This window comes from Pygocentrus nattereri, chromosome 3, assembly GCF_015220715.1.
Source record: "Pygocentrus nattereri isolate fPygNat1 chromosome 3, fPygNat1.pri, whole genome shotgun sequence".
In the NCBI taxonomy this organism is placed as follows: domain Eukaryota; kingdom Metazoa; phylum Chordata; class Actinopteri; order Characiformes; family Serrasalmidae; genus Pygocentrus; species Pygocentrus nattereri.
The window spans coordinates 17,474,280-17,487,756 of record NC_051213.1 but is presented as its reverse complement, the minus strand read 5'-3'; the positions used below and the strand labels follow the sequence as shown (position 1 = coordinate 17,487,756).

The 13,477-nt window shown below is 38.8% G+C and overlaps 2 protein-coding genes across 3 annotated transcripts; one reads left to right on the top strand and one right to left on the bottom strand.

The window, feature by feature from the left end:
• Positions 1–626: 626 nt before the first annotated feature.
• On the bottom strand, positions 627–8,239 carry rrnad1 (ribosomal RNA adenine dimethylase domain containing 1). Its single transcript, XM_017721681.2, has 8 exons — positions 7,973–8,239; positions 7,612–7,730; positions 5,665–5,884; positions 5,453–5,515; positions 5,230–5,364; positions 4,143–5,083; positions 1,527–1,711; positions 627–1,198 (listed from the first exon to the last, which is right to left on the bottom strand). Exons 1-8 carry the CDS (start codon positions 8,069–8,071, stop codon positions 1,095–1,097), a joined length of 1,866 nt encoding a protein of 621 aa, XP_017577170.1. The 5' UTR covers positions 8,072–8,239; the 3' UTR covers positions 627–1,094.
• A 16-nt stretch (positions 8,240–8,255) lies between these two features.
• Positions 8,256–11,629, top strand: isg20l2 (interferon stimulated exonuclease gene 20-like 2). Of its 2 annotated transcripts, none has more exons than XM_017721682.2 (4): positions 8,256–8,342; positions 9,541–10,343; positions 10,477–10,677; positions 11,228–11,629. In XM_017721682.2, the coding sequence occupies exons 2-4, from the start codon at positions 9,714–9,716 to the stop codon at positions 11,336–11,338; spliced, it is 942 nt and encodes a 313-aa protein (XP_017577171.1). In that variant the 5' UTR covers positions 8,256–8,342; positions 9,541–9,713; the 3' UTR covers positions 11,339–11,629. The 2 variants fall into 2 exon arrangements, with proteins under 2 accessions (XP_017577171.1, XP_017577172.1); XM_017721683.2 differs by lacking the exon at positions 8,256–8,342 and adding an exon at positions 8,352–8,653.
• The last annotated feature ends 1,848 nt before the right edge of the window (positions 11,630–13,477 follow it).

The window sequence follows — 13,477 nt, the reverse complement described above, 5'->3', positions numbered from 1 at the left end:
CTTGAGCTTAATATTGATTTTTCTGGTGCATCACTCAAATGTTATGCTGCACAGCCAGATGTTCTTTTAATAAAACTGCATATAAACTCCAAGCCGTGATGCAGATTAGGAAAACCAGGTCTAAAGCAAGTCAGAAATGCCTAAATCTTAAGGTCTAGTAAAAATTGCATGCATGCATTCATTCTTGTAAAAGATGTTGCTCAAGACATTGACACTTCCTTCTGTTTGGTTAATTTGCAGCTATTCTCAAATCTAACCCACTGTGGTGTTTTACAGATTGAGTTCATTTTTGTGCCATTTTAAATGTTTTATGAGGTAGAGATCCTGAGCTCTGATGGCTTCATTAATGCGATTAGGTCTCAGGGAAGGCATAATAGCCTGAGGCTGCCAAGGTCCAAAACCCAGTAGTAATCTAATACATCATTGCCCAGGTCTATCCAGTAAGTTAATCATGTATCAAACCTGGTAATTAATCAATGTAAAAGAACCTGTGTAACACATCCATTCTGGTAACTATGTGAGAAGCAGTGTGGTCTGTGCCTGCGCCATATGTTTTAAGATATTTTAGTCTCAACAGCAAAGAGGAGTAATCTGGTCTCAAACTTGTTCATAAACCAACAGACATGGAGAATTATAATCCTGTATTTAAAAACACTCTAAAAAGAACAGCAATAACACAATTTGGACAAATTCAGGTATCGCATGAGGCTGTGTCACTACTGACATAAAATACTGGGACAGTCAGAGTCTGTTGTCTGGACATTGATTATACCTTTTCTCAAACTAAAAAAACTTTTAAATAAAATTCTGATGCCAGTAGTATTTAGTCCAGGACCTGGTTTAGTCCAGGAAAGCAGATAATAAAGCCAGAAAATTCTGCTTGCTGGTATAACTCAATGGAAAATGCTTGTCGTGGGAAAGGCTGGTCTGAAAAGAAATGTCTGATAAGCAATTTTAAATTCAGACCACTGCTTTCATGGACATTATTTCCCTAATAAGCAGGTTTGGATTGTTGTAATCTGTGCAACCTCCTTTTAAACAAACCCAGTCTGGAGGTTCTGAGTAGTAACTGTAGATGACTTGGAACTACTCCACTAATGAGTCTCTTCTCCATCTGCTTTTGGTTTTACTGCCACCAACACAAGGTTTCGAGGGGAAAGGGCTGAATCAAACAGAGGAACTAGTTGGCTCTGAAAACCTGAGAACACATAGATGAATTATGTTACTCTGCAACCATGTGCATAGATATGCTACTAAGTACATGTGTACTAAACACATTTAGACATTTGACAAGGAAAAACAATTTTTCACAGTAAGCTCTACAACTGTCAAATTAGTTACAAATGCAGGCTGCTAAAGTCATCATATACAAATTCTATGAATCTAGCTAGATAAAATGCGTCACCCATTTAGAGAACATTAATCAAATAAAGTGCCACATTAAAAGAGGCATCCTCAGATTAAAATGAACTACTCATCTCTCTAACCATTAAATACTCGAGCCCCTAGCAGTCCAGAATTCTTACCTCTCTCCTGCAGAAACAACATTCTGTCCAGCAGCACCAGGGTCTCCACCACTGGAGCCAACAGCAGAGCCAGGCTAAAATACACCACCACTCTCCCCTGCTGCTCCAGCATGTTTTCCACACTGACATGGTCAAAGGGTAGGTCAGCAGGCAGACCTACACGGGGCAGTCCCAAACGGGCATACCTATAGAAGTAAAGACAGGTTAAATGCTGTGCTGGGTCCTCAGAGAAAGAAAAACAGACAAATGTTGTGGGGTGTTTTTTTTTAAGGATAGTTTGGACAGAACATAAAAAACAGACAAAATTCAGGTTTCAAGACAGTTACTACTACTGTTTTTAGCTGTGTAAAGCACTTTGCCACGTTTTATCCACTACATGTCCAAATGTATCCATACACCACTTCTAATTAGTGAATTCGGCTACTTTAAAGTGCGCTGATTGCTAACATAGGCTTTCAACTGTGCACACATAGTTTGTAGAATCTCCTAAGAAAAGCACTGTTAGAACAGGACAGGTATTTCCATGTGGTGGAGCAATGGATCTGTGATCTCCAAAGTGATGGAGCTCCATCCAATAACTTGAGTTGGAGTGGTGTTTGTGATCCAAAACTAATCTAACTAAAGAACTCCAACATCAGTATCTGGCCTCACTAATGCTCTTGTGATTGAATACAATCAAATCCTCCAGAGGCTTTGTTATTGAAACAAAAAGGTGACAAACTCCATATCGATCCTCTTTACATCCAGAAGAAAAATTTGATCAGTGGGTGCTTTCAAACCTTTGTGCATGTGGTGTAGACATCACTAGGCCTCATAAGCCTAAGTCTGTTTGAGGTTACTGGTGTAAAAATAAGTTGGTGTAGTTTGAGGCAAGAGGGTGATGACTTAGGAATGTAGTTTGCATAATCCTAAAATAAGCCTTCCCTTACTCGTCAGCTACAGACAGGTAAAAAATTAAACAACAGAATAAATAAAAAGCTGAACAAACCCAGTTCAACTTGATTTGGATCAAGATAGCAAGATGAAAAGATCTTGAAAAGGGGGTTCATTGTTGTGGCACAAATGGCAAGAGTTTCAGTCAAAAACATTGCTCAACTGGCCAGTGTTTCAACAAGTACAGTGACTAAAGTAATATCTATATTTAGATCTGCGAGAAATACATCAGTAGAGTTCCAGTGAATAAACCTCTCATTACAAAGATTAATGCACATCTGAGAATTCTGTGGTGTAAAACCATAAGCACTGGTCTAGTGTTTTGATGTTGGAAAAATGGTCAGATGAGTCATCTTATACAATTTTCTTAATGCACGTGTGGTGCATACCAAGAGAGTGGTACATGTCTGAAGGCTTGACCCCTGAAGTGAGGGGGTCCAGTGGCTCTGTTATACTGTGGGGAGCATTTTTCTATCATGGTTTGGGTCCACTTACCGCCTAAGATCACTGCATATAAATACAAAGTTATTTTGACTGATCACCCTGATCTCATGACGAAACATTTCTATCTTGAAGGAAGTGGTTGACAAGGCCCCCATTTACAGGGCACAAGGGGTCACTGCACAGGGCTCCCACGATCAAAAAAGTTTAGCTGACAAGTGTCATATGAATAATTATGATTAGCGATGCTCCATGTTCATTATATACATCTATTAAAGTACAAGCCAAATGTGGCTAATTAGCTATGTTTACTAGTAGTACTGTTGAACTGGTACGCTAGACTGATGTGTGCACGCACACACGCTCATACAAATGTCTTGATTACACAGAATTATGTGTAGCTAAGCAAAGCTTTTTATAGCATGAATGTGAAATTTTAAGCAAAAACTCATTGTGCTATGATGCATGCTAAAAACTTGAGAATTAGCTACACAGCTAATACATAGAACTGCCATCTAAGTGTGTTACAGCACTGAAGAAGTGTTTTTTTGTTTTCCTAAGTCCCTTGACATGCACAATGAACATATTTTCTACTTACTTTTATTTACATTTATTTGCATCAATCCAGCACAGTTCACTTCTTTGGTAGCATAATATTAGCATGAAATCCAATGTGGAAAATGATAATCATCTTTGATAACTGCATAATTACTAACTATTAGTGATCATTTTGACAGGCCTATCACCACATGGCTTGATGATTATGAAAATGCTGTAACACATTATTATAAAAACTTCAATTTAGGAAATAACTTTTTGAAGAATGATGTTTCATCCTTCCAGTTCCAGGGAAGTGCAGAATCTATGCCAAGGTGAGTTAAAGCTGTTTTAGCAGCCCAAAACCATACTAAGATACTTTACTTTAGGTTTACCTTTAATTTGTTATTGTCATAGACAGACTTGATGAAAAAAATGAAAGAAGCTACTCTTATTCTTACAGTCTTAGTTCTCATTTAACAATCTGCTTTTAGCCCAAAACAAGACTTTTGTTGCCTGGAGTAAAATAGGAACAACTACATTCTCAGTAATGATTCTGTTAATGATTCTGTTAATAATCTATTTCAGCTGAAAGTAATTCAAAATGTGTTGTCTTTAACTGCTCAATTGGATTTATTGTTTTTTTAAAAGTCTGAGTCCTAGCCACACCATCTCTAGGGAAGTTACAATAAGAGGAATACTGACTCTGAGAATGCCAGCATATGGGCTTTTTTGATGGTCTGGATGCCAGCTCTGCGCAGGTGAGGCCTCTCTGCTCTTATGATGCTCTCCAGTGCTGCTCTATAGCAATGTGTTTTCAGCAACGCACTTTCCTCTCTTAGTCTATGGATATAGTCTTCTACTGCATGGCATGCCCCCTCTCGAGCTTTATAAGACAGCTCATGCTGAGCCAACCCTTTCACCCACTCACTCATTGGGTAACCAAAGGACTGTGATGCATCTTTTGAGTTGTCAGAGAGAGGAGGTGGGACAACTCCAGGAGGAGTGGGGTTCTCCTTGGTAGTGATCTTCATATAGCAGCATGCTACAGAGGTGATTGCTTGAACATGGGGGCAGTTAACAAAATGACGGAGGAGAGTAGCACTAAGGTCTCCACAAGCGTGAAGCCCAGTCAGGACAAAATCTGATCTGTTGGGTCTTTTATTACAAGAATGGACATCGGGGTATATGGCTGAAGTCCATCCAGAGGTAATGTTGGGCATAGCACGTACAGGTGACTCATTCAAAGAGTCCCCCTTACAGAGTTGGTTTAAAACAGAATTACTGTGAAAGAGAGGCTCTGCTCTCACAGCGAGTGACTGGGTAACATGGTGAGAGTTATCTCCATCGTGTTGGTGAAGAAGAGATGGAGACTGTCTCTCTTCAGTATCAGCTGCTGAGCTGCATTCTTCAGTGCACAAGTGTTGGCTTCCATGAACAAGCTCCCTTTCAACCTCAGGTCCCTGGTCTGACACTGATACTCGTTGTCTCTTTTTACACAGTCCAACTGTGCCTGGATAACTCTCACTTTCTTCTCCCCCTTTGCTCAGCTGCTGGAGGAAGACCTCCCAGGTGGCTCTAGGGTTGACCCAGCCAAGCACATGCTGAGGTGCAGGACCAGCTGTTGAGAGCTGAGACATGCCAGTCTGAAAAAGTGCAAATACAGAAATGGGCTTATGGTGAGATAGTTGATTTTTTTTTTTTAACTGTTAACATTATTTTCAACCTTTTCCTGGAAATGTAGAGATAAACTTAATACAGGAATAAAAAAAATAAATAAGAAAAATTCTACCTTATGATTCTCTTTGGCCAGTGTCAACAAGAGCTGTCCATCAAATCTGGAAGCCATAGAAACTAAGTTGGGATCAGCTTCAATACCAGTAACATCTAGACCGAGTCCAAAGGATAGGAAACGGGTCAAATGGCCCTACAATTAATTAAGGTGGTTAGTGCTTGTCATACTGTAAGTATGATAGACTAAAACACTCTACAGTGAAATATGATAGCAAATTTACCTGCCCAGATCCAACATCAACTACATTGGTACACAGAGTTTGGTCACACAGCTGCTTAACCAACTGAAATAAAGCAGATGGAATAAAGATGAGTTAACGTTTATGTTTAGGCTGTTTTGGTGAATAAAACATTTTAAAATGACATCTGTTGATATGGATCATTTCAATTATGACTTACAACAGCTTTTACTGAGCAAAATATTCTTACTTACTGTTCCAAGCTTGCGAATCTCATGCTGTTTCTTGGGCTTCACATGTTTTCGGAAGATGTGACCAAGCAAAGAGCTCTGGCTTCTGTTGGAAATAAACTCCTCTGGTTTCAGGAGACCCACTGTGTCCTGCACTTGGTGGCCTGGAGGTGTGCGTGGAAAGGCTAGTGTGTGAGCCGTGGCTCGAAGTGCAAGTAAAGATAGAGGCCAGACAGAGGAATAACTGAAAAGAATAAAAGCTTAAAATGTAATTAACAACAATCTGGCCAAACAGACAAAAACTGTTTTTGTGTAAAGGGCTAAACACCTTTGTGGTTTGAGCAAGTGCATGGCACTCTAAACAGCCTGGTAAGAAGCATGGGTAATGACAATATTTATTGTTATTGTGTTAATATTGTCACAATATACTTTTCTGAGCACATTATGGAGGTCATTACTTAAAAGACACTGAACAACTGTCATTACAGAGATAATATAATTAGTGCAGTGTGTGAAACATTATTTAACCCTGTTACCAATAGTTGGTATGCTGTGCAAAATGTAATATAAAACAATGCAATATGCAAATAATTTAAACTCATCTAATTTAACTGAAAATAGTGCAGCAAATGTTGAAACTGAGAAATGTCATTGTTTTGAATTTGATGCCTGCAAAAAGTTGGGATGGGGCAAAAAAAAGACTGGTAAATCTGTGCAATGCTAAAAAATAAAGCTAATTACTTTAAGTGGCAACAGGTCAGTAAGAATATAAGGTTTAAAAGGAGCCTCCTAGAGAGGCTGAGTCTTTCAGAAGTAAAGATAGGGTGGGTTTACCCCACTGTGAAAGACTCTGCAGGCAAATAATGTTTCACCAAATGAAATAACAAAGAACTTGGGGATTTCATTATCTATACTGCATAATTAAAAGATTCAGAGAACCTGGAGAAATCTTTGTATGCACAGTACAAGTCCCAAAAACCAGAATGACTATGATCTTCAAGCCCTCAGCCATCATTTAAAACAGACATTTAAAACGGACATGATTCTGGATTCTGGACAGTGGAAATCACTGCATGGGATCAGGAACATCTCTGAAAAACCACTGTCTGTGAACACAGTTTGGATGCATCCACAAATGTGAATTAAAACTTGCAAAGAAAAATATAAACGGGATCTGTAAATGCCACTGCTTTCTCTGAGCCTGAGCACAGAGTATTGTGCATTATGAAATGGAAAATACGACAACGGAGACTCTGAACTGTTGAACAGCTGAAATCCTATATCAAGCAATTATAGAAAAATGTTTCACTCTCAAAACTACGGCAATTTGTCTCCTTAATTCCCAGTCACTTGCAGAATGTTGTTAAAAGAAGAGGTGATGTACACAGTAAAACCGTGGTAAACATTCCCCTGTCCTAACCTTTTTGGGACGTGTTGTCTTTGTAGCATTTCCTTTAAAAACTGAATTTGAATGATTTTAACATCATTGCATTCTGTTTTGATTAGCATTTTACACAAACAGTTTTGTATAAACATTATTGTCCTGATAGTGTTTTGTAGTATTTTTTCAATGTGACAATATTGGTTCTTTTTTTTCTTTTTTCCAACTTACCAAACCTCAGAAAACTGAATATCATTGATGCACTGACACTGCCCTTTAGCACACCAATTAAACTCTGTAATTAACTGAATCAGTTGAATTAGGCATATTTCAGCAGGAAAGCAGGGATGGGAGCTTCCAGGACTGGGGTTCCCCATCCCTGCAGTAGAGCTATGTTTTTCTACACTGGTCCAGGAGTGCCCCCTGCCCAGCACGTTAGAGTTTACCCTGCTCTCCACAAAACTTATCCAACTAACCAGTTAAAAAAAGCCCTCTTTGAGTTGAAGAGATGTGTTAAGGAGACACAAAATGTTATGATCAGAGTAAACCCAGCACCAGGACTGGGAACCAGAACAGTAGATTATACATACGTTCTGTTGCGGATGTCCTTGTCCAGTAGCAGATCTGCAACCTGAGGTGCTGTCAGATCACTCAGAGCTCTCTGCCATCCTTCTGGCAATGTCTCCCAGAGGTTCTCACTGAAAAACTCCTGAGTTAATAAGTGATAGAGTAAATAATATAGTAACAACTAAGAATAACATTAAGTAACAGCTGTGGTCCTTAAAACAGGACGTATCTAACATCAGTCACGGGATAGTCTTTCATTGTTAGTTTACTAACTTGTTCAGTGGATTCAGAAAATACTTCTGAACTAACCATGTTGGGTTTTCTTTAAATCGACTACATATAATTCCAAACAAACTATAAGAGAGAAAAAACTATGACCATTACAATGATGTAGGAGTCGGATATGTGCTTGTATCTGGATAGGAAAGATGCGATCCTCTTGGCCAAATCCTTCTGCTGCTGCTCTGAAAACGTGGCCGACATCGTGAACCCGAATAAGTGACGCCGAGGAACAGCTCACTGATCACTCTAGAAACTAACCACGGTTTCACGCTAAACTAATTTACTGTCAGAGCGCTGTCCGGGCGAAAGGCATGTTAACATGTCAGTGCGCGTTGGTGACTCTCTCTAGCTGTGTTTGTTAGAGGAACACACGAGCAAACCCCCTGTCCTCCAACCCGGAAATACACGCCGAGCGCACATGCGACTAAAGTCCTCCACATACTGACTGGACATGAGTGGGGTGGTACTCGGAGTAAGTTCGCGTAGAGTTTTTCATCCCCTGTTATGTTTATTTCCCCATAACTGTTTAAGAAAGATGTAAACAGTTCGGTTCACTGATTAGCAAAATGGACACTCGGGGTTAGTGAACTAAGCCCTTAGCTAAGCGCAGAGCGGAGCCTCCGGTGCTTTACCTCATTAGTTATAACGTTAGCTTAGCCGTTAGCTAACGGACGTAGCTTAGCTTCACTAACGTTAGCTAGGTTAGTTGTTTTGGTTACCGTTTGAAAATAAACTCGTTCGCTGGCCAGCCCTGATACACACAGACCAGCTGCATTTCAACAGGTATAGCGTCTTCGTTTATTATTACATTAGCGAAATGAAACGACACTCGATATTTAACTAGCTAACAAGGTAGCTCGCCTTTCACTGCAAGACTTTTGTGTAACGCCAGGTATTTAACCTTATTTTATTTTTCTCCTTCGCTTTGGTGGCAGACCAAAAAGCTAGTTAAGCTGGTTGAGATAGTCTTTGCTTGTCACTCATTGCTTGTGCTGACTTGTAGACTAGGTTAATGTTTGTAAACACGTGTCGTCGGTAGGGTAGCCTGATGATCTGCGGGGATAAATAGATGTAGTGCAGCCTCCTTTAGAAAGATAAGCGATTTAGTTAGTTTTATTGTCCGTTTTCACAGTCAGATCGTGATATTCATGTATCATGAATTCCGTGGGAATGAACTTGTGAGTCGATATTTTAGTTCTTTTTTTCCGGATGTACAGATCTGTTCCTGTTATTATGTTACACAGTCATTGTTGTTTATTTCTGAATAGTTGTCCGTTGTCTTTTTTACAGATATATCAGCTTTCCAAATACTGTTGGTAATCTAACCTTTATTAATTGTATGTGAAACCTGATCTAAATGAAGAATTGTTTATCTGATGTAAATAAAAGTATGTTAACAATAAAAATATATATTAAGGCTTATTTTTATTCCACTTTTCTTATTTAAAAAGTTTAAAGAACGAAGATAATTATGGATAAAATATCTTAATATTTAAACTCTTAATATAAGAGTTTAAAGATGCAAGAAAGTTTCTTTTATACTAAAAATATAGTTTATTTTTTGTATAATTTATTTAGTTTATTTAGATACTCAAATTGCATACATTGTCTTTCTTGAGGTAAAGAACATTGTGCACTTAATAAAGTTTAATGCATGTATTTCTTCACAGATTGGACAGAATGGAATCTAAATGGGAGTACCTGGATCGGTTGAGGCTGGGTGTTCTTTTGTTCGTCAGAGTCTCAGGATCATTGGGCTAACTTTTTTAACTGAATTGTGTCCTCTGAATAAGAGAGCTTCTTAAAATCTTTGTAAATATTCCTCAGACACATCTGTTCAACTATGTCTGGAATAATGCTAAACCTGGACTTTAATGGCTCAAGCCATGATAGGAGACAAATGAAACCTGCTGGAAATGCCAAGCACAAGCGTTTTGTTAAGAGAAGGCGCCACTTGGAGAGGAGAGGTTTGCTGAATAAAAAGCAAAACACAGACAACTTTCACAAAGAGGGACACAGGAACAACCAATGGCATAAACAAAATAAAAGAGAGGACAATTCTAAAGCTGGTGCTGTTTTCCCCAAGTTCTCTAGCGCTCAGTGTGAACTGTCCATGACATCTTCCCACTCTGTGCAAGCCAACCACGGAAACTGCGTAGCAGAAACTGACAAGGAAGGAGTGCCTTCATGTTCAACATTTTGCAGAGAATCCACTTCAGCTCTGCAGAGAGTGGTACCAAGTCTCGGAAACCCTCAGAAATATATAGCCATTGACTGTGAGATGGTAGGAACAGGGCCCAAGGGGCATTGCAGTGAACTGGCCCGCTGCAGTATAGTCACCTATGATGGCAATGTGATATATGACAAGTTTATCAAGCCTGTTAATCTAGTCACTGATTACCGCACCCGTTGGAGTGGGATCAGGAAGTGCGATCTCTATAAGGCAACACCTTTCAAACAAGCCCAGAGAGAAGTAAGGAAACACACTGTAATTGTATTTGAATACCTAATGATTTTATGGTTCAAGCTGGTATTGATGTATAATTGATAATTTGGTCCATGGTTTCAGTGTCACCAAATGTCTGTATTTTTATATCATCCCACAGATTTTAAAGATCCTCTCAGGGAAGGTGGTTGTGGGTCATGGTGTTCAAAATGACTTCAAGGTTTTACACTATTCCCATCCTGAATGCCTTACACGAGATACTTCACGCATGCCATTACTGAATCAGAAAGCTGGACTGTCAGAGGACCGCACCGCCTCTCTGAAGATCCTGACAAAGCTTCTCTTCAACAAGGATATACAGGTGAGTTAGACCCAACGAGATTGAAACCTCTGTGAGAAGCGTGTTTGTGAATTCTTCAAAATCAAATAAACTGCAGATGCTTTAGGTAATAAATTAAAGGTTTTAATCCCAAAAACACTTTAATGAATTTTCTTTCATGCTTTACTTTGAGAGCAGGCTTTACACATAAAAGAAATATCAGCACTATGTTATCATTATTTTATTTTAACATACTTGTTAGTGAAATAATTGTATGTCAGTTGTTGTTCTTTTCTCCTTTACATATGTTTGTCATATTTTCTGTTGGCGTCATGCATAATCAGCTTCTCTCGCATATTCTCGCTTTTGGTGAATCTGTTAAATTTTGGGGATGTATTTTGATTTCAGTCCACACATTTAGCTTTTTTCTTAACCCACAGTATATCAGGGAGTTGTAATTCAGTGTGGTTTCAGGAAAGGCAGAGCCAGTCATCCTTCACCCAGCCAGTTGTGCAGATTTGTTTTGAGTTTACTAAATGTTTAGAAAATAAGCTAATATATTTTACTCAGAAATGTACTTTTCTCTCCTCAGGTGGGAAAAAAGGGCCACTCATCAGTAGAGGACGCAAAAGCCACCATGGAGCTTTACAAATTGGTAGAGTTGGAGTGGGAACGGACTGTGGCCTCTAAATCTGGACACTAGGGGGAAAAATATTTCTGTATGATGGCCAGTTTTTTTTTGTGAACTGTGAAGCAAGTTTTCAGATCAAATCTCACTTCTTGAACCATACCCTTTTTACAGTTTCCCTTAGAAATTACTAATCTATTCTGCATTAAGTACCACAAGGGGGCTCTAATATCAACTGAATTTTTAATTGTTCATGCCACTTTTACAATTCTGATTGAGTCTTTGTATATCCTAGTTGTTTAATATGTTTGTTTTGCTTGTTACTCTCTGTAACAGTAAACAATGGCTATTATTAAGCACACCTGATTTTGAGTATGATTTCATTCTGCGCTGTGGATGTCAGGATGGTAGCATGTCTGAAAAGGGAGTGAGAGTTAAATTCCACTCACTCTTCCTGTTTTAAAGATTGTGGTCAGCATTTTTCTTCTGTCGTAAATGTCATAAATTCAACATCACAGCATTAATTGCTGATTGACCTGTTTCCAAATGCATCAATGGCACCATCCTAATACTGCTACTTCATAGATCATTGCTAAGTTTCTCAGTACAGCCTTTCTTTCCTCAGATCCTACCCATCCATCATTTAGTCAAAGTTATGCTATGGTCTTACCCTGACACTATACATACGCTTTGGATGATCTTTGGATAGCGGCCATCTACTATAGTGCAGTTAGTGAACTCTTATTCAGCACCCAGTGAGTCTGAGCTGCTAACGTTGGGCAGTTCACATAATATGTCAGTAAACTTGTAAAAGCTTTTTGGTAATACTTTATTTGGATGATGATAATGTTGATACTCAAGTGAGTATGACTAGAAAGTTTGTTAATAGCTTAAATGTCTGTAGACCATCTGTAGGGGACCATCCAAATAATGTGTGACCAGCTTTTTTTTCTCAGCGTAAGTTACAGCAGACTTCAAATACTTACAAAAAACCAAAAAGCAGTTGCATGAGGAACAAACTGATTCCATCGTGGAGTTCATCAAATCGTCTTGTGTCTTTTTCTAAAGGAAATGTTTTAGCTGGAAAATGGATCCTTGCTGAAAGGTGGTGGCAGACAGACTTGCATACGTGGTATGCCAAAACTAGACGATATTCAATGTGAGTTCATAGTTTCCTCGTTGTGGTCTGACTGGATATGACTGGTCCTAATGGTAGCAGCTGTGCTGGATGTGTGGTTATTTTTAGCACAGCCTGTGAATGCAGAGCACATGTAATACAGTTGTTAGGATACTGGGTGTAATCAACAGAATATTACTTAATTTGTAATTATGTAGAGATTAAACTAACAGCAAATACAGTGATCAACTGTGTTCACTTACAGTATAGGTCACTTCGAAGCATTATTCATGCTTTCATACCATTTAATGGGACAAGACACATTGGCACATATTTGACTAAACAGCTAAAAGCTGCCAGTGGAAAAAAATTTTCTGTCCCTTACTGCTACAATACGTCAGTCAGTTTTCATTGTTTTCCACATGATTGCTTAATAATAAGCCTTTGGATGTACTAAGCCTGGAAAAGGAGCTAACCACAACAGATTGAGTACTTTAAATAATGTTCAGGCACCCTTACCATTGTTTGCGTTTTGTTACTTGTTTTACATCCAGTGTTTATCAAAGCCTCTGGCCTTCATTTGAGTTTAGATGAGCCTGGTAATAACAAAGAAGCTAGAAAAAGTTGGTCAAAAAAGTGAAAACAACAGGAATTTCCAAAAATTATTAAAGCTCCACTCTTGCTTCAGATCCGAAAAAAATTACAGATGTTTCTGTCCATCCTTCCACTGTGAGATGACAACTCAGAACTGAGTCTTTAAGGATGTGTAGATGTCAAGAAGCTGTTACAAAGAAAAGGAAATAGACAGAAAATTTGCAAATCAAACAAAGACTGTCTACCCCAGAGTCCAGACCTCATTGAGGAAGAAAGTGCAACCAACTTGTAAGACTAAACTTTTGAAACCACAAAGATTTCTATGAAATCTTGAAAGCAAGTCTCTACAATATTGGAAGCTGTAATAAAGCAGTTTTTCAAAAAAAAGGATGAAGAATGGAAAGGCAGTTGGTCCAGATGACATACCTGTGGAAGTAAGGAGATGTCTAGGAGAGAAGGCAGTGGACTTTTTAACCAGGTTGTTTAACAAAATCCTGGAGAGT